Source organism: Urocitellus parryii, chromosome 10 (genome assembly GCF_045843805.1).
Source record: "Urocitellus parryii isolate mUroPar1 chromosome 10, mUroPar1.hap1, whole genome shotgun sequence".
Taxonomy (NCBI): Eukaryota; Metazoa; Chordata; class Mammalia; order Rodentia; family Sciuridae; genus Urocitellus; species Urocitellus parryii.
The window spans coordinates 86,028,308-86,049,541 of record NC_135540.1 but is presented as its reverse complement, the minus strand read 5'-3'; the positions used below and the strand labels follow the sequence as shown (position 1 = coordinate 86,049,541).

Sequence of the window (21,234 nt, the reverse complement as noted above, 5' to 3'; positions counted from 1 at the left end):
TACTTTCTTTGGTCTGTTTTTACTTTTTTAAAAAAGGCTGCATGACCATTTTATAACTTCAAACTTGATGATAAAATCTATGAGACCAAAATTAGAGGAAGGGAGGAAATGAGGGAGGGAAAGAAGGCAAGAATGGGCCACATCTTATCTTTCCATCTTTTCATTAAATATCAGAAGTTCCTCCAGACCCCTGCAGGAACATAGTTTTGTAGCTGTCAGTACTGACTCAGCTGCTATAGCTCTGCTTTTACCTTTCACTTTTTAAGAATAAAAATATTTATATAAATTAATTAATTAAAAAGATAAATAGACAGTGAAAGGGAAAACCATTGAAGTAGCAGCTAAGCTGATACAAACAGCTGAAAAAATACTACAAAGAAATGCCTTTTAGAATATCCAGAAACATACTGATATCTGAGATGCAATAAAAGTTTGGTTTTTTTTTTTTTGTTTTTTGGTTTTATTTGTTTTATTTTTTCTTTTCTTTTTAGTTAGCAGCACTGGTTTTCCCTTTTACCATCTATGAATCCACTTTTTGGTTTGAATCACTGAACAATGAGTATTGGAATTTCATTCTAATCTTTGCATTGATTTTAGAGATATTACCAATCATATCAAATCATGTAAAATTATTTAAATGGTGTTTTTGTTTTGTTTTGCTTTGATTTTTTTCTGTGCTAAAAAAACCCAAAAACACAGGCACTGCATAGTGAGGAATAATGCAGGTCAGCATGAAGGTGCATTGGCAGAACTATGCAAAGCATTTGCACAGAATCTTCCTGCTCCAGCCAGTGCTACTAAATCTTCACTTTTTAAGTATGAATGAAATTCAGCCCCAACTGCTTTCAAAATTAGAAAAATAAACTTAGAATCAAGATCATGAGATATTTTTGTTGTCAAAAAGCGAAAGTTAAAAAGTAAAGCCAAATCTACAGAGCCAATAGTGACAGCTTCTACTGGTCCAAATTCGAAAAGGGGAATTCTGGAGGTTCTCCTAAAATGGAAAGAGAAGAATAGAAAACAGCATTACAGCAAAACACTTATGTCAGCTCCAAAAACTACATCTAAAATTTTCTTTGTAACATAATTTCTATTTTTACAATATGAAAATAATTTGTGAATCTGCGGAGAAACATTACCCTCCTGAATGAGTTTTCTCTTAATTTAGGAATTCTAGTTTTGTTCAGCTCTATTGTACCATTCATTTTTTAAAAAAGTTAACACTTTATTTTACAATTACAACTATCATCATCATCATCATTTTGGGTGCTGGGGATGTAATCCAGGGCCTTGCATATGCCATATACTTGCTCTGCCACTGAGCCATGTCCCCAGACCAATGCTTTTTTATTTTAAATGGAGGACTCTGATGTCATGAAAAAACATTGCCTTTGATAAAGTAGGATTATGTACAATGTCAACACCTTATAGTTTTTTTCACACAAATTTCACTTTTAATTATTACAGCTTTTATATACTATTTTCTCTGATCCTTTTTTTCTTATTGTTCTTTGGTTAGTATATACTAAATATGCACCAAAGCAGCAGAAAATAGACTTTAATGTTTTCATAGGTTTAGGCAATATAAAGTCAAAGCATATGAAAATAAAATAAAGTAGAAGAATTTGCTTTTTCAATTCTGTATTTATTATAACAAAACATTTCATAATAATAGAATTTTCGTGGCTCCAAAATGAAATTCATTTTGTTAACTTGCTTGATTTTCCTTGCCCACCTATACTATGTACTAATGCCATTTCAGGCCAAAGTATATTTAACTCTATATTAACATGGCCGATAATTATCTCTTAGTGTTCCCTGACAAAATGAAAGAGAGTTACTATTAATACAGCCTAGTTAACTATTAACCAGGTACTGGCTCTATAAAGTCCACTATGTTGTATTAGCAACATCTCAGTGATCTCAGTTAAAACTGGTTAAGCCAATAAGCCCTCCTATTTCTATTAACTGTTTACTATGTAAGACTGTCAAAATTTTTGGTGATCCATTGTTTATATTAGAGCAAGCTAAGACAATGATTCTAATGTTTTTATCTATATGACCCCATGTAAAAAGTCTGCAGTACTTCCTCTGATGTTTGTGCTTCTACAATGTCAAAGATAAATGCTTATAAAAACTCAGGAACTTTTTTTGTATTCCTAGGATGAATATTTAGTATTTATTAAAATTTTCCACCATGTCCTGATTTACAGTTGATCAACATGATACTATATGTCAGAGCAAATGTAAATTAGCAAATAATAGGTGAGGTTTATATATGATGGTTTAATTTTTCCAAACAAGGCTATAATGGAAAGCTACAGCATTATAAGTTATGTAAGAAAACATAAGTCGAGCTCTATTTGGCACTTTGTGACTTTTCAAAGGGTTTAATCTGTCATTAAATTATTAATAGTCTTTTCAAAATGGTTTGTGTAGTCTTGAGTATCAGTTATTGTACTGGATGTAATGTAATCATCCTCTCTCACTGTCAGATTATTAGCTACTACTTATGCCAATGTGCCAACCTCCACTAGACCCAAACAATACAGCATCCTCCCAGACCATGATGTACTGAAATCATGACCATCCTTGTGTTCTATGCTCTGAAGGGTGAGGTCATGCCCTCTGTGTAGACTTAGTCTATCCAGATTAGGGTGAGTATTCCTGCTATCAAGCATCAGGCAAAAAGCTTGTCCTGAGAAAAGAAACTAGAACACAAAAAGGAGACCTCAGAGGAGCCAGAAAGAATAAATGCTCCTCTCTGGGCTTTTGCTTCTTAGTCTCTCAGGGTAGCTTGGAAGTGGTAGTAATTGAAATGACCCTGCCACAAGGATTTAGGCTAAGAGCTATGCAAGGAGGTTTATAAAAGAGACAGTTTCATTCAAACTTCAACCCATCAGTAAATCATTAGAACATTTTAATGAGCTTCAAATTAGCATCTGAGAAGAGAAACTGACTCACATGTAATAGGGTAAATATTGTTTTATAAAATTGGTTCAGTTGCTTGGGTTTGTATTGGGTCATAAAATGAATTATAGTTCTTCCTATGAGAAGTGATTAAAAACATCTGAAAGATACAACTGTAGAGAATCTAAATCTATTACTGAGATTATACAATTTCATGTTACTCTTTACTGCTAAATTTTCCAGTCTTAGTTTTTACCACAGAAGTTAAAGGTCAAGGTCTAATTTTTAAGCTTGATACAAGGAAAAACAGCCCCCTCCTGTGGCCAGTATGGGAGTGCCACTGGAAATTAAAATTACCCAAAGGTCAATGGTCTGGAAAGATTAGTGCTGCCAGATATTCAATTCTTCCTAAGCAGAGCCTTTTCCCCCCATAATGTTACCTACAGAACTGATTTCACTTTATAAAAGGAGTCGGGTGACTTCCCCTTTTTTAAATATTTATTTTTTAGTTGTAGTTGGACACAATACCTTTACTTTTATTTTTTTTTTATTTTTATTTTTTATGTGGGTACCAAGGATTGAACCTAGGGCCTTGCACATGCTAGGCTGCTAGGTGAGTGCTCTACTGCTGAGCCACAACCCCAGCCTGACTTCTCTATACCTATTTCTTCTACTCATCACTCCCAATAGCTTAGATGTTGAGAAACTAACTAAATGTAATGGTTAGAACTATACCTAAATTGTCTCTGCATGACTATATCAGGATCTCTTATGTGCAGGAATACTAAAGATAGATTTATTTTCCAAACTGGGACACTTAGGAGATGAAAGCTAGCAATTACAAGACACTGGGATAGCAGGCATAAACTGAGACCATTACAATCAAACATCAATGATGGTAACCCTTCTCACAGGGAATAAAGAACATGAGCTCTTCTGAATGACAGTTCTTTGCTTGTTTTTTAAGGTTTTAAAAATTATTGAAACTAACAAAGATGTAAACTCTGAATAAGTGGTTGATAATGATATTGAATAACTTCCCTTTAGGTATGTAAAAAAAAGAACAGAAGCAGAATATGAAATATCAGTTAATATCTGGCCTTAATAGGAATTACATGTTAAGAGATGAAGATTTATTTTCCTAATTAATCATTATTTTATTTAATTAGTTTAATTAACCTTGAAGTTCAGTTTGCTAACCAAACAATAATTACTAAGAGTTTAAAAGTAAGAAAGGAGGTAGGCCCCCCAAATATTGAGTGTGAGAGGTAGTAGACCAGTTGGTTTTGAAGTATTTACTAAAGCTAAACCTTGTAAGAATAATTAAGATGGCCCTATTTTTAAATTATTTATCTATTTATTTTCATGTTGCTGGGGATTAAACTCGGAGCCTCATGCATAGTAGGCAAGCAACTCTACGACTGAACTACATCCCCTGCCCCTGAATTTGTTTTTTAGAAACTTACTTGAAGTGGGCAAAATGTTTTTTCTAATAATGAATTAATGTGTGCAATTTAAATAAAAAATGTTTATAATTTAACATATAATTTATCACCTTCTTATTCCATCTCACAAATTGATTTTAGTTTGAAGTTATTATTCTGATTCCTATTTTCAAGTAAACTATTAAAAATATATTATTGATTTTTGTCCCTAGAAGTAGAAAAGCAAAACCTAAACTTACTTTGTCTTCATACATCCTTCTGGCTTCCCTTAATTCAGAACGCAGCTGAGAAACAGTAGATTCCAGTTCACTGAGCTGACGCATATACATTGAATTTTGGTTTCTTGCTTGTTCTCTACAAAGGGTTAAGAAGGAATATAAGTGCAAAGAGAAAACTAAGAATCAGTGTGATACCTAGGGTACCCTGTCATTTAGACGCTACCACTAATTATTTCATGTGGCATTATTAGGCTAATTGTTTTTGTTATATAAAATTGCTTCTCAAATGCTTTAGCTCAGGACTGAGGACATAACTCAATGCTAAAGTGCATAATTAGCATACATAAGACCCTGGGTTTGAACCCTAGCACAAAAAAAAAAAATAAAGAAAGAAAAGTTTCAGCTCAAAACTATAAATTGCCAAAGCTGAATGAGTGTATGAGTTTACTACACTATTTTTTTCCTGTTTTTGTATATTTGAAACTATCTATACAAAACATACTATCTCAAATTAGTTTAATAAACATATATATTTACACATTCATATATATTTATAAAATAAACATATATATGCAAATAAAACTATAATTATTTATTTAGTTTTTACTTATAATTATTTATTTATATAATTATATATATGTGGTATAATTTACTTTACCCTATTGTTGAAATATTAATACAGCCAAGAGCTGGGGATATAGCTCAATGATAGAGTGTTTACCTAGCATGTATGAGGTCCCGACAGGTTCAATCCCAGTAATCCAAAAATAAGTAAGTAAATAAACTGAAATTTTTTTTTTAAAATAACAGGAATTCCAACAGGTCCAAATACTAGCAATAATATTTCTTATATTGTCAGATTATATTATCGTTTATATTGTCATTTTTCTGTTCACTTGAGTGTTAGAAAAGTTTCACTTGTGGAATCAATTAGTAAGCAATTTTTAAAAGATCTTAGAACAGGGTATTAATTAGCATATTATTTGTAAAATGAAGATGAATGATTATTAATTTTGAACCATGAGGACACATACTGAATGATTTCCAGTTGACTCTGGATACTATTGGCTTGGCTTCGAGCACTGCTGGCTTTCTCAGTAAGTGCTGTGATTTCAACTTCATGTTCACTTATCAACTGCTCAATCCTATAGAAAAAATGTGGTGATTGTTATTTGATACAGAAGATTCACCTGACAATGAATTACTTCAAAAATTAATGATTTTCAACATTCTCCAATTTTTTTCCACATTTTTATTGGTGCATTATAGTTGTACATATTGATGGGATTTGTTGTTACATATTTATATAGCACACAGTATAATGATATAATTTGGCCAATATTACTCCCCAGCATTTCCCCCCTCCCTCCCTGCTTATCAACAACCTCTTGGTCCCTTTCCTTTCCTGATCTCCCTTTGACTTTTAGGAGATCCATCACCACCTATTTTCTTTTTTACTCTCTAGCTTCCACATATGAGAGAAAACATATGCTCCTTAACTTTCTAAGTTTGACTTATTTCACTTAACATGATGGTCTCTAGTTCCATCTATTTTCCTGCAAATGCCATAACTGTATTTTTCTTTATGGCTGAATAAACTCCACTGTTTTCTATGCCACAATTTCTTTATCCATTCATTCACTGATGGATAGTTTCCATAGTTTGGTTATTGTCAGTTGTGCTGCATAAACATGGGTATGCATGTATCACTATAGTAAGATGACTTTAATTCTTCAGGGTAAATACGAAGAAGTCAACGTTCACATTTAGTATTTTGCTTCATCTTTGTACATGCTATTCTTTTTATAACAAATCCAGAATTCTTTATCTGAATCCTGCAGGGGCCAGCTAGGTTTTAGAATTCAGAATTTGTTTGGTTTCATAGTGGTAATGAACTATATAAATACTGAGCTGGGTACATTCTTGTGTGTGCCTGTAGTTCTAGCTGCTTGAGAGATGAAGGCAGGAACCTGCTTGAGCCTAGAAGCAACAACAACAAAACAGAATTGCATTATATATTATATGTGTATTATAAAACATAGTGACATCAAGGGAAGAGTGCTAAAAGCAAAGTATATTATGAAAATATCAAGTGTATAAGTATTCACACTGGATCATAGACTATAAAAAATGACATTAACTATTGATAGTACTTTTATAGCTGTAAATGCTTGGTCTTTCTCTTCATGGATCCTCACATAAGACTTCAATCTGAGCATGTGAACTGAAGGCTAATCAGTATTTTTATCAGCATCTAAGAAAGGTTACACCTTTATCTTTTGGGAAATCCTTGTCTTTCCATTTTTTTCATGTAAATTTTGCATAGTTACTTGTTCATTTGTAAATATTTAACTTTTGAAAATGAAGTTTTTAATTGCTATTGTTTTATATATGGTTGAAAGAAAATTAACTCCTTTATTAAAAAACAATCTACCTGTAAAAACAAAAACAAATAAACCACATTAGCTTAGGTCAAGTTTTGCTGACAAATTATTGACAAACATTCTCTCCTTTACTATACTTTAGTTAGGCTTGACCTTAGTTAGCTAAATTCCTGTTTGGGGCCCAGCCCAGTTTTAATATCCTCCTACTCTAGATAACTGATCAGGTTCTTCATCCCTCAGCCTAGATATCTAAGACCTTGGCCTGCCATTAGCAAAAATGCCCCAACACTTGATGTCTCCCTTTAATAATTTTCCATCCACTGACCCTTGGTTCTTATTTATAAGCCTCCTCTTGTGCTGGTTGTTTGTGAATTGCGCTTAGTCTTTCTTACCTAGAGCAAAAACACTATTGCAACTGTCTTGAATGCCTTCTTTGAAGCTTTAACAAGTGCCAAAATACCTTTTAACATGAGTTTGCCACAAACCTACAAAAACCTTCTGGGTCTCAGAGCTTTTAAGATTTTGGATTTTCTTTCTGACCTCAGACAGAAACCTACCTATCTTGATGTTGCTGAAGAAGTAGCTCTATTTTGTTCTGTGATTCAGATTTCAATGTTTCAAGCTGATCCTCCACCTGGTTTTTTAAAAAAGAGACACTGATTTAGGTACTGGTAAATCTAGAGATTTTTCAGCTAAAGATATGCTTTGGTGAGACGCATATACAAATAATACTAAAATTAGGTAAATCTAATCCTGTACTTTACTAGATCTTTTAATTTGGATCTACTTTCATGAAGCAATACAGAGAAAGCAAATTAATTTCCTAGTAAGAGAGATCACTATGGAAGTAGCTTCTATTATTCCAGAGAACAAGAATGAGAACTTGGCTTACTTTTAAAAACCTTAAAAATACATGCCTAATACTATTCTCTTAATGCATTTTAACATAAAAGTTGAAGGAGTGTTCTCACCACTTACTGGAAATATCCTCCCTTTCAGATAAGAAATTTCTGTGTCTAATTCTCTTAGGATTTTACTAACAGCTGAGCCCAAGCTGCGGAAGTGCACAGTAGACATGCTGTCGTGTTCATAGATTTTCTTGCCTGAGCCTTCTTCAAAGTCAACTAAGATTGATCGGATTTCTTGAAGCGCCCCTTCATGACTCAGCATCATTTTCCTGAGCTGCTCTATTTGTGCATTGCTGTCTTTTAACATGTTCTCCTTAAGGCTTTTGGCAGCTTCAAGTTCATGAACTGTAGTTTGAAGCTGATTTCTTAAATCCTCCTGGGATTGACTTTCCCTTCGTCTGTGAAATAAATGAAAGAAAAGAAGTAATATTGAATATGAGATTAAATATCATATTCTCACAAGTAGTTTTATTCCAAAGGATAAAACAGAATCAGAGCTGGGGTGTAGTTAAGTGGTAGAATGCTCATCTAGCATGCATAAGGCCCTGGGTTCCATCCCCAGCACTACACAAAAATTCAGGTAACATATCCCAACCTGATGTCAGCCATGGCGTCTCTCTCCATTTGCATTTCTTGAAGTTTTGTTTGCAAATCAATGACTGACTGCCTTAAATAAAATTTTTGTTTCTCATGCAATTCATTGCTCTGGGGGTAAAAAAAAAAAAAAAACCAACAAATTAAATTCCATTAGCAGCACACAGTTCCTATGGCATAGTATGTATGCCCTTCCCTTGCCATTGTAATTCAGAGCCCAATTAATCATTTCTCTCTATATAAGATTATCTTAACTAATTTTCCTGTCTCAAGCTTGGCTTCTTTTCATCCATTCTCCACTTTACAACAAATCTAAAATAAATCTGGCTTCTGGCTCAAAATGAAAATGGGAATGTTTTGTTCCTTAAAATAGGAGAACTGGTTGAAATTATATATACAGAAAAGTCAAACCCTACCTTCAACTTGCTAAATAACAGTTAGACATGAGTGATGAGAACATGGAGTCAGTGGGATACTTTTATACGTTTTATCTATGTTCTGGCCTGACACACCTACCTACCTTCCTTCTCTCTCTCTCTCTCTTTCTTCTCAGGTTTTTAAAACAGATTTTATTTTTTAAAAGTCAATGTGTGCATTGTAGAAAACAGAAAAAAACAAAAGCAAAGAACCAACTCATCCAGTCAGTCACAAGCAGCTTAGCTGGACCTGTCCCTCCAGGCTGTACATGTATGTATACAACATTCCATTTGTGTGATTGAGATCATAGTGTATATAGTGCTTTCCCACATATCATGAAGAGTCACCAATTCAAAATCCCAAAGCTATATGAATATTTTTGATAACCAAGAATACACTACGTTAACATAATCTGTTAGAAAAAAATTGTAACCCTTTTTGGGGACAAAAATTTCCCTAAAGACAAAAATGGCAACAGGTCTCTAGACAGACATATAGGCAGAATTACAACTAAAATAATGCATTCCTTTAATGCTCTATTTAAAATGAGACAAAAAAACCCTCAGAATACATCAAGCATGTTTCTAAGAGGATTCATTATCAGATTTCTACTTCTAAAATATTAGCAAGAATGCATGTTCCCATTGAATTCAAGTATTCCTATCATATAGCCAGAAGATGCACATAATAAATGGCTCACATCAAAACATAAATTCTTGAGTGCCTGCTCCCATCTTTCACTGTGTGCTTTTGACTGCCCCTCTGTTGCCAGACAAATGCACAAGTTCTGATACTGCCCAGAGGTAAAACAATTCCATGTTCAAGATGCATCTTTTCTATCAATGATTAAAAAAAAATATATACAAGTTGGCTAATTCATTAGCTCTACTTTTTATGATACCATCACCTCAGGACATCTAGAAAGCTTAGATATTGCTCATGTTTTCTCTTGAAAAGCAATTTACCTAAAGCCACTCTGGCCCTACTCTGGCTTAAGTCAACAGGATAGGTTGTATTCCTCAACAAACACCTGGTTACCTGAAGAGCTATATTTCTCAAGACTCTTGATTCTAAGATTCCTCCCTGCTGATGAGAACATAAGTTACCCAGAAGGAAGTACATTTATGATCCTTATCAAGAGTTGTCTTTAGATCTTTACCATATGATTTTAATCTCATTATAATGATAAAATTTCCTCCATGGTTTTTGTTTGGATAACTGTGGGTAAGTCTAAGGACTTAAAATCTATTACAATTCTACAGTCATTCAAAAGTTGGAAGGTGGTAGCTGGGCAGAAATCTCTAGAAACTTCTCTAAGACCCCCCCCCAAAAAAAACTGGAGAACAAATGTGATCATTCTTTTCTCTTAGAGACTACCAACCCTTCTCCCTCCCTCTTGAAAGTACCTTCTTTCCTAATAAACTTCTCTGTACTTTTACTACATTTCCTGTCTTGCCTGAAATTTCCCCAGCAAGAACACAAAAGCCAGGGCTGAAGATGTAGATCAGTTGGTAGGGTGCTTCCCTTGCATGTACAAGGCCCTGGGTTCAATCCCCAGCACCACACACACACAAAAAAAAAACCTAAAACAAAGAACACAAGCCAACATCCACAACACAACTCACCATCACCTGAATATAAATGTGTTCAACTACAAAGAAATTCACAAGCTTTCTAAAATCAGGCACTGAGTGGGCTCCTAGTATAATAGCTGGTGCCTCACCTAATTATTCCAAAGCAAAGCCATCAAGTTCTGCCTTAGAGAATTGTCCATCAGCTTTTTTATTGCCTTATCATCTGAACAGGAAAAAAAAAGGCCACTGAACACTGATTCTAAAATAAAAAGCACAGACCAAGTTTAAAAAAGCAAACATCCATAAAAAGAGGAAACAAAGATAGATAATGCAAGGAACAGAAAAACACTTCCAAAAACTTGTATATGCAGAAAAATTAAAGAGATATTACAACTACAATGTAAGAGCATGATGCTATGTCAAAAAAAAAATGAATGGGAAAGAAGTCTTAGAAATTTAAAATATGGCTACAAAGCACAAGGCTCTGGGTTCAATCTCCAGCACAAAAAACAAAGATTAAAAACTTTAAAAAGTACTTCAAGAGTAAAAGAATACTGGATTAAAGTATAGATCATTGGTAGAGTACTTATTTGCATGCACTAAGTCCCAGGTTCAATCCACAGTACCAAAAGAAAAAAAAAATAAAGGAGGAAAAGAACACCTACTTGTGTTCAATGCTGAAAAGTCAAGTAAGATAAAGAATGTGAAGTATCCATTGATTTACCATTGCTGCTTACCCATTATTGAAGGACAGATCTCACTGTTACCATTTTCTATTTTAACTATCTCAGCCATAAGACTATAAATGTGTACATGTAAGTGATCATGTCTTTTCCATCTTTATATATCCAGTACCTAGCATCATGTCTGTTCTAAAAGAGGTACATGATACAAACAGCCCTGTTGATTTATTTACTGATTTAACTCATATTTATTGAAAGCCAATCAAGTGTTGCATAGTTTCCCAGGAGATGAACACAAAATAGAGACACCATTTCATTTCCTCACTAGAACCTTTGTGCTTCCTTTGTCTCTATATATCTTCATTAGCTTATTTATCATAAGGTATTGTCACTATTTGTTTACCTGACCAGCTCCCTCCAAAACTATAAACTCAATATAAGTCCTATCTTATTCATTTTTGTATGTTCTGTATATAATACAGGGGTACATAATTGTCAGCACTTAATAAATACAGGGTTTTTTTACCCTAGAAGGGCTTATATAGTCTGATGACATGGAACAATGTGTTAATAAGATTAATAAAGTATATTAAATATTATAACATTTGCATAAAATGCAATAACTGTACAGAGGTCAACACATCCAAAGCTGTCTAGAGAAAAGGCTTTAGAAAAGGACATGCCGGAGCTGTCTTGATGGTTAATAAGAATTTGCCAGGCAGACAAGGTAGAAAAGAGGATATGGTCTGGGCAAAAGCATGGAGGAGGTCTAGAATAGCATGATACATTTAGGATGAGCAAGTGGCTTGATACTGCTGGGATAGTGGGTACAAGTAGAGGACAGGTGCCAGAGGACAGGTTAGATCACAAAGAACTATGTACATAGTGGTTAAAAATTTTGACTTTTAGATTGTAGACTATAGGACCTGAAATGCAACTGTCTATGTAGTGTTCATTTGAAATTTTTAGCAAATAACTTCTAAACTTTATTTAGCTGTCATGTATACATATACATCTCAAAATGTACCTGCTACCATCTTTTGTAAAAGGAAACCAGGTATCATGACGAAAGGAGAACAGCCCTGAACAAATTATTAATTATAATTACAGATAAATGTCATTAATTATAACATATTGAGCCATTCAAGTGTTCAAAATTAAATCATGATACCAAGGCATTGTGACAAATTAACAACAACAAAAAAAAGATATGTACACTTTTCATTAGTACAAATTTTTTTAAAGAGAGTGGACAGAGAGAGAGAGAGAGAGAGAGTTTTTTAATATTTATTTTTCAGTTCTTGGCGGATACAACATCTTTGTTTGTATGTGGTGCTGAGGATCGAACCCGGGCCACACGCATGCCAGGCGAGCGCGCTACCGCTTGAGCCACATCCCCAGCCCTCATTAGTACAAATTTTAATACCAAAATAGAAAGCACAGATCAAATCAAAATTTAACCAAGAGATCCATGGCTAATTTTTTATTCCAGGAAGTTTAGATTTTTCCCAAGGCACTATGCCTCCCTACTGTCCCTGAAATAATTAGGAACTAGAAGAGAAAAATGCAACTCACTTCATTTAGTCTTCTTTGCAAATCTTTGACTTGATGTGAATATTCTTCTAAAACACGTTCAATGTGTTCCTTTCCAGGATAAGGAACTATTTTTCTATGAGAATCAAGTTCTACTTCATATTTAGGGAAAAGAGGAATTTGTGTCAAAGTCCCAGTTGCAGCTGTGTTTTCAATTATTGTACCACGAATTGATGACACAAAAAATGGGCTTGAAGAACCTAAATATTAAAGAATTTATTAATTAACTTCATCAAATAACTTTTTCAGCAGATATTATGCTAGGTGATTTCCCTTATTGAAGGAGTGAGACCTCATGGAAAAAATACTAAAGAGACAGTAAGAGCTCTAAAAAAGATGAACACAGCACAAAGGAGGAACAGACTACAGGGAGGAGGGCGATCCAATGATACTTGATCTGAAGGACTCTGCGTATTTGTGGGCAAGAACTAACAAGTCTGGAGGATAGGAGAGGAGAGAGGACATTTCAGGCAGTGGGGGGCACCACTATTATAGGCCAGGAGGCTTGGGACAGATGGGATATTCCAGGGGGAAGGAAAGTAGTGGTCAGACATGAGAATGAAAACGTGGGACAGACCATGAAGGACCTGTGGTCATGCCAAGGAATTTGGATTTCATCTGGAATGGCCAATTATGAAATAAATATTATAGAAAATTGAAAACAGATGTAACTAAGATCATAAGAAATGTTTCTCTGAAATTCCAATCAAAAGACATTCCTCATAAAAAAAGCAATCATGAAATTTATCTGGAAAGATAAGAGACCCAGAATAGCCAAAACAATCCTTAGCAAAAAGAGTGAAGGAGGTGGCATCACTATACCAGACCTTAAACTATACTACAGAGCAATAGTAACAAAAATGGCATGGTACTGACACCAAAATAGACTTGTAGACCAATGGTACAGAATAGAGGACACAGAGATTAATTCACAAAACTACAATTATCTTATATTAGACAAAGGTGCCAAAAGCATGTACTAGAGAAAAGACAGCCTCTTCAAAAAATGGTGATGGGAAAACTGGAAATCTATATGCAGCAAAATGAAATTAAGCCCCTATCTCTCACCACACACAAAACTCAACTCAAAGTGGATCAAGGACTTAGGAATTAGACGAGAGATGCCGTGCCTAATAGAAAAAAAGTAAGCTCAGATCTTCATCATGTTGGATTAGGCCCCCAACTTCCTTAACAAGACTCCTAAAGCACAGGAAATAAAATCAAGAGTCAATAAATGGGATGGATTCGAACTGGAAAGCTTCTTCTCAGAAAAAAACAATCAGTGAGGTGAACAGAGAGCCTACAGAATGGAAGCAAATTGTTACCACATGCACGTCAGATAGAGCACTAATCTCCAGGATATATAAGGAACACAAAAAACTTAATGCCAAAAAACCAGATAACCCAATCAATAAATGAGCTAAGGAAGTGAACAAACACTTCTCAGAAGAAGATATATAATTGGTCAACAAATATATGAAAAAATGTTCAACATCTCTAGCAATTAGAGAAATGCAAATCAAAATTATTCTAAGATTTCATCTCACTCCAGTCAGAATGGCAGTTATTAAGAAAACAAGCAACAATAATTGTTGGCAAGGATGTGGGACAAAAGGCACACCCTTACATTGCTGGTGGGACTGCAAATTGGTGCAACCAATCTGGAAAACAGTATGACGACGATTCCTTAGAAAACTTGGAATGGGAACCACCATTTGACCCAGGTATCCCACTCCTTGGTTGATATCCAAAGGACTTAAAAACAGCATACTACAGTGATACAACCACATCAATGTTGATAACAGCACAATTCACAATAGCTAAAATGTGGAACCAACATAGATGCCCTTCAGTAGATGAAAGGATAAAGAAACTGTGGATATATACACAATGGAATATTACTCAGCATTAGAAGAGAATAATACCATGGTATTTGCAGGTAAATAGATGGAGTTGGAGAATATTATGCTAAGTGAAATAAGCCAATCACCCAAACCAAAGGCTGGATGTTTTCTCTGATAAATGAATGCTGATCTATAATTGGGGTGGGTGGGGGGAGTATGGGAGGAATGGAGAAACTTTGGATAGGGCAAAGAGGAGGGAGGGGAAGGGAGAGGGAAGGGGTATAGGAAAGATAGTAGAAGGAGATGGACATCATTATCCTAGGTACATGTATGAAGACACAAATTGCAGCAGTCTGGCTGGGCAAAATAACCTGGGGGTGACAAGCAATTTGTGAAGATTGAAACAGCGGGAGCCACTTTATTGCAGGACAGCAGAGGTATATATACCCAACCGATTATACACAGCTTGTTTCAATTAACATCATCTAGATACAGCAATCAGCCAATAAAGAATCTTCGTCATCTTAATGGCTTGCTGGTGTTGCTTCACAAACCACTCCTGGCAAAGTGCCAGGCACCATCTTGACTTGATTTGCATCCCCAACAACAAATAGTGTTCCTCTACTTTGTGTACAACTAGAGAAATGAAAAATTGTGCTCCGTATGCGTACTATGAATTGAAATGCACTCTGCTGTCATGTATAACAAATTAATTAATTAATTTTAGAAAAAGAAATGTTTTTCAGTGGCATAGGGACCCAGCTGAGATAGGAGACCATAAATGCTGGAAATTTGTGGAAAATCTCTCTGTGTACTTTCTCTAAGAAAATATTCCAGCAGCCTAGTACATAAATAGAGAAGTCAAGTCAGTTTGATAAGGATTTGGGTTTTTCCTGCAAGAGCAACAGAAGAATAAAGGGGAAAGTGTACTGGCAAATGATTCATAAAATGATGTTACAAAAGAAATAGTTTATAGGAAGAGTGGTAATTTAGGGAAAATGGCAGAATCTACAGCAGTTATTCTCAATCTTCACTGTAAATCCGAACCACTAGAGAAAGTTTTATAAAACAACAACAAAAAACAGCAGTGATGCCTAAGTCCCTCTAGATCTATTCAATTAGTTTCAAGTACGAATCTAACCCATTTAAATGTTTAAAATCTCAAAAAGTGATTTTGACATGGGCTATGGTTGAGAACCACACCTTCATTAGGCAGAAAAATAGAAGCTTTCAAGGAATGAGGGAGTGAGAGGGATGAAAGATAGGAGGTTGTCCAACAGTTCTTGGTAATAAGATCCAAACTTAGGAAATGGGTGGTTAGACTAAAGGTCAAGATGATACAAAGTGAAGAGGTCAAGAAGCTCTGAGTTTCAGATCTTGGATGGGTCACCCATGAGTACCATGATATTACAAGATGATGATATACCTAAGGAAGGAGAGACAACCCATGGCCAAGTGCCAGTGTCCATGATCAGTGTGAGAGATGCAGTTATGCCGGGAGGTTAGCCAGTGAAGGTGGACAGGAGGAATGGGTACAATAGCATGGGAGTGACAAAGGCATTTTAGGATGGTATGTACATTCCGAGAAGGATAGTTTTACAAAATAAGGGTGCTGAAATAAAAGTTGTTAAGCTGGTCAGCAAAACAGCATTCCTGTAATTGAGAATAAACTCTAAATATACTAAAAATATGAGTTAGGTGAGAGACAAAGGAAGGAAAGCAGTCAGAACTGTGCAGGTCATCTGCCCCATAGCTCCCCAGTCCATTCTCTTTCCCCCTTTTCCTCCCCAGTAGCCTTGCAATGGGAAGTGCTGGCACAACAGAGGCAGGAGGAGGGGAGAGGTCAAAGTCTTGCTCCCTTCTCACCCAGCCCCAGGTGAGTTTCTGGCAGTTACTGGAGGACTTACCTCCCTCCACAGCTCTCTTGTGGTTCCAGCTCTAGGTTCTATGCTCCTTTTGTCATCGTCTTAACCAAGAGGTGACACAGCCTCTAGTAATGTTGCTAATCTCTGGAATGTTTCCCTTTCCATCTCTATGTAAACAATTCCCTGTATTAAATTCCATTTATTTATTCCACCTATGTCTGTTTTACTGCTACCTTTTGATTAAAATAATTTGAAGCAGAGGTGATGGGAACCTAAACCAGTGAGTAGTAAAGGGAATTAATTCAAAAGACATCTCTGAGAATATGAAGAGCAGAACTTGGTGCTTGATTCAATGTGGGAGCAGGTGAGAGAAGAGGAGCCAAAATAATGGAAAATTCTAACTTAGAGGAGTAGACAAAGAAACATAGGAGGAAGAAAAGGCATTAGGGAAAGCATGGTGAAATGTGATGAGGTTGAAGTGTCCCACCACAGAAACAATTTTAAAGCAAAAGATAATTTAATGTAATCAATCATATGTTAACAAACAGATATGCTCATTTGAAAGACTAAGCTATTTTCTCCATATAAAGTAGAATTATAAACAATATAGTATACATTCATGATTATGTTCTGTGCCCTGAAGTTAAAAACAAAACATACTAAAAGTAGGAACTTAAGTGAATATTATGAAGACAAATTCTAAATTTGTTTCCTACTTTGTTTTATAAAGGGTACATACCTCCATTGGATGCGATGCCACTACTTGGTAAAAGATCTTCATTATTTGGTTCACACGTTTTTGATTCCATGTTAACTATTCCTACCTCTTCCTAAAGATCTTGAAATATGAATGCTTCCCTGTTTGGTTCTTTTAGTTCTTGTCTACAAAAGACCAAGGATTCAATCTTTATTAATAAGGTATTAAGAATAAAAAGTTCATAGGACAGAAACTTTGTTAATACTTGAAATTCAGTGATAATTTTTTCTCCAGAAAAAGTTACCTATTCAGAAATACTTTATTATTACCCAAAATAAGTGAATAAAATCTTATTGTAAAAATTATTGCTTTTAATGGCTCAGGGGGCTATTACAGATAACCTGAAAATAAAAATACTTTAGTTATTATGGTAATTAGTGCTGTGCTTTGTGGCAGAGTTTTTCCTTTATGCCTCTCATAAAATTATGTTGTTTAAATAACGGAAGAAAATGTCTCCTTAGCAAGAATCACAAATCAGCAAATTAGAAATCACTAATAAAAATTGAACTGTGCAAGGTAGTTTATGATAATAATCCCAATGACTGAGCCAGGAGGATCACAAGTTTGAGGCCAGCCTGGGAAACTTAAGATTCTGTTTCAAAATGAAAAATGAGGGCTGGGGATGCAGCTTAGTGGTAGAGCAAGACGCCCTGGAGATTCTCATCACTGTGTGGAAGTAAAAACCAAATCCAAAAACCTCTTTCCTGTGTGCAAGAGGCATGCTTAAAACACAATAATAATACGTCTAACAATAATAATAATAATAATAATAATAATAATAATAATAAAGGGACTGAAAAAGATATGCCATGCAAATGAAAATAAGAAAGCATGGTTAAAATTCTGACAGTAGACCAAGTAGTCTTCAAGCCAAAGAGCATTCAATAAGAAAAAGAGTACATTAAAAGCCACATCCCTGGGCTGAAGATATAACTCAGTTGGTAGAGTGCTTGCTTCACATACATAAGGCCCTGGGTTCAATCTCCAGCACCACACACACACACACAAAAAGCCACATCCCACAATAAAGATATACTACTTCTATTTCTGTATCAGATAACATAGCAATCTCTTAGATAAATACTTCTTTAACAGAAGATGCAGTAAGAACTAGAAAGTGTAATCAGCATGAGAAAGGCCAAGTGGACCAAAATAGGTATATAACATTTAGATGAAATAATCACTACAGTACAGCTTTTAGTAGTATACTAAACACTATACTTTGATAATAAAGAATATGCTTTCATCTAAATTGCACACAGAACTTATTCATAAAAATCAACCATGTTCTATGGCACAAGTAAAAGATCATTAAATTCCATAAAGTAGAAATGTTTTACAAATGATATCCTCTGTTTACAATGCAATAAAACTGTAAATTGAAAATGAAACACCAAGACCAAAAAGGCTTTTCATCTGAAAATTTAAAAGCCTTCTTTATTAAACAATTCTGTGTAACAAGGGAAATAAACAGAAGTTAAGGAATTTCTTAAAAATGATAGCAAAAACACTATACATCAGATCTGAGAGATATATTTAAAACAGGGAATAGAGGAAAATTCCTAGCCATAAACATTTATGTCAATAAAAATGGAGCTGGGAGGCAGCTCAGTAGTAAGATAGCTAGCCTAGCATGTGCAAGGATAATTGTTCTTTCTTTTTGAAGAAGAGATCCCCAGCACTGCAAAAATAAAAATTTAAAAATAGAGATAAAATGAAAGCATGGAAATAAATAATCTTTAAGAAAAATAGAAAATACATAAAAACATAGAAAATAATAAACATAAAAGAAGAAATTGAGATATGAAACAAATCAAACAAAATAGATGTAGGTGAGGACCTTTATTAAAATGATGGAAAGAGGAAGATCACATATAACGCACAGTTTATAATTTTATATTAATTCATGTTTGCAAGTACACAGTGCTTTAAATATCTTAAAACCCTGGTAACTACACAGAGTTTTTACTGAATAGAATTTCTTTTTATCATACTTACAGTTTCCTTCTTTTAGCTACTGAGGTGCCATCGTCAATTAAAGACAAATTCTACCTTAATATGTTTTGTGCTATCAATTAGGAAATATGTAGTAGGCAGGGAAACATTCCATAAAGAATTATAAAATGGAATGTTAGTCAAGATTGCTAGGCAATTGTAACATTCTAAATAGAAGAGGTTGCCATTTGGGAAGAAAAAAGTGCCTTTCTCATTTAAACAAGTTTCATAACGAATGGTGATTGTATAATCTGATGTTTCAGGGGAGTCTTCAAGATGATAAATGACACTAAGAAAATTCAACTTACTGAGTAATGTTATCACAAATAACAGACAGATCAAAAGCATGGAAGAATGAACAAGACAGAATTCCTGCCCTGTATTGGGAAATCATAAACTAATCCAGTATCAAGCAGGAAACTGAATCTAAGAACAACAAACGAAATTAAAAGTTGCATAAGAAAAAAAGAAGAAAAGTGAAGGTTTGACTTTAGAACTCAATTGTAGAAACCGTACTTGTTTACTTTGATTTAAGAAAATGAATGCAATAAACTCATTAATTCAGATTGACTAGTAAAGGGCCTTTGAGAACACAATTTTTTGGAAGGGAATTTTTTCTTATAAAATTAATAGTTTAAAGAAGACAACACAAGTTTATCTACTTAAACTGGAGTTTTAAAACAGCCATTTTTGTTTTTGATTATTACATTATAGTTTTACATAATTTTAGGGTTCATTTTGACATATTCATAAATGAATATAACATAATTTGCTCCATTCAATCCGTGGTACTAACCCTTCCCTTTCCTCCCTGATTCTCTTCCTCTACTCTATTAGTTTTCCATCTATTAATTTGTTTTATAATTGGTGCACTATAGCTACACGTACAAGTGGAATTCATTATAATATATTCATATATGCATATAACTTGGTCAATTTCATTTCTTTCCTCTTTCCCGTTCCTCCTTCCACCCCTTAATCTCCTTACTCTGCCCCACTATTTTCCCTTCTATTTTCATGAGATCTTCCTTTTTAAAAGTTCTTTATTTCTCTCTAGCTTCTACATGAGCTTCTACTTGACACTTGACTTTCTAAGTCTAGCTTGTTTCACTTAACATGATGTTCTCCAGTTCCATCCATTTATGAGCAAATAACACAATTTCTTTCTTCTTTCTTCCTTCACAATTTTATTCTTTATTACTGAGTAAAATTTCATTGCATATATACATTTTTTTTATCTATTCATCTATTGATGGACATCTAAGCTAGTTCCATAACTTGGCTAATGTAAACTGTGTTGCTATAAACATTGGTATGCATGTATTACTATTTTTGATTGCTGATTACATTTTTTTGGATAAATAATAAGGAATGGGATAGCTGGGTCATGGGGTGGGTTCATTCCTAGCCTTTTGAGAAATCACATACTGCTTTCCAAACTTGTATTAATTTTCAGTTCCACCAGCAACGCCTGAGTGTACCTTTCCCCCCACATCCTCACCAACACTTATTATTTGTATTCTGGACAACTGTCATTCTAACTGGAGATCTCTCAGTATGGTTGTTTTTGATTTTGGGAGGGCACCAAGGATTGAACTCAGGGGTACTTGAGCACTGAGCCACATCCCCAGCTCTATTTTGTATTTTATTTAGAGACAGGGTCTCACTGAGTTGTTTAGTGCCTCGCCTTGCTGCAGCTGGCTTTGAACTTAGCATACTCCTGCCTCAGCCTCCAAAGCCACTGGGATTACAGGAGTACGCCACTGCAGTGGCCTCAATATGATTTTGATTTGCATTTCTCTGATTGCTAAGAAAAATGAACATGTTTCCATATATTTGTTGGCCATTTGCATTTATTCTTTTTAAAAAAATATTTTTTAGTTGACAATGGACCTTTATTTTATTTATTTATATGTGGTGCTGAGAATCAAACCCAGTGCCTCACATATGCTAGGCAAGTGCTCAACCACTGAGCCACAACCCCAGCTGCATTTATTCTTTTGAGAAACATCTATTTAGTTCATTTTCCTGTTTTTTAAATTCTTTA

The 21,234-nt window shown here is 34.6% G+C and overlaps 1 protein-coding gene across 4 annotated transcripts in view; it reads right to left on the bottom strand.

The window, feature by feature from the left end:
- Positions 1–17,244, bottom strand: part of Ccdc158 (coiled-coil domain containing 158) — a 72,567-nt gene extending 55,323 nt beyond the window's left edge. For 3 of the 4 annotated variants that reach the window (XM_077803490.1, XM_026413680.2, XM_026413682.2), the window contains exons 1-7: positions 17,175–17,244; positions 12,709–12,926; positions 8,461–8,570; positions 7,936–8,263; positions 7,515–7,591; positions 5,608–5,718; positions 4,595–4,709 (exon numbers count right to left, since the gene is read on the bottom strand). In XM_077803490.1, coding sequence (XP_077659616.1) covers positions 4,595–4,709; positions 5,608–5,718; positions 7,515–7,591; positions 7,936–8,263; positions 8,461–8,570; positions 12,709–12,926; positions 17,175–17,244 — 1,029 coding nt within the window. Of the gene's footprint in view, positions 1–953; positions 995–4,590; positions 4,710–5,607; positions 5,719–7,514; positions 7,592–7,935; positions 8,264–8,460; positions 8,571–12,708; positions 12,927–17,174 lie in introns of those variants that run through there. The other variant, XM_026413683.1, reaches the window with a different exon arrangement.
- Between the last annotated feature and the right edge of the window lie 3,990 nt (positions 17,245–21,234).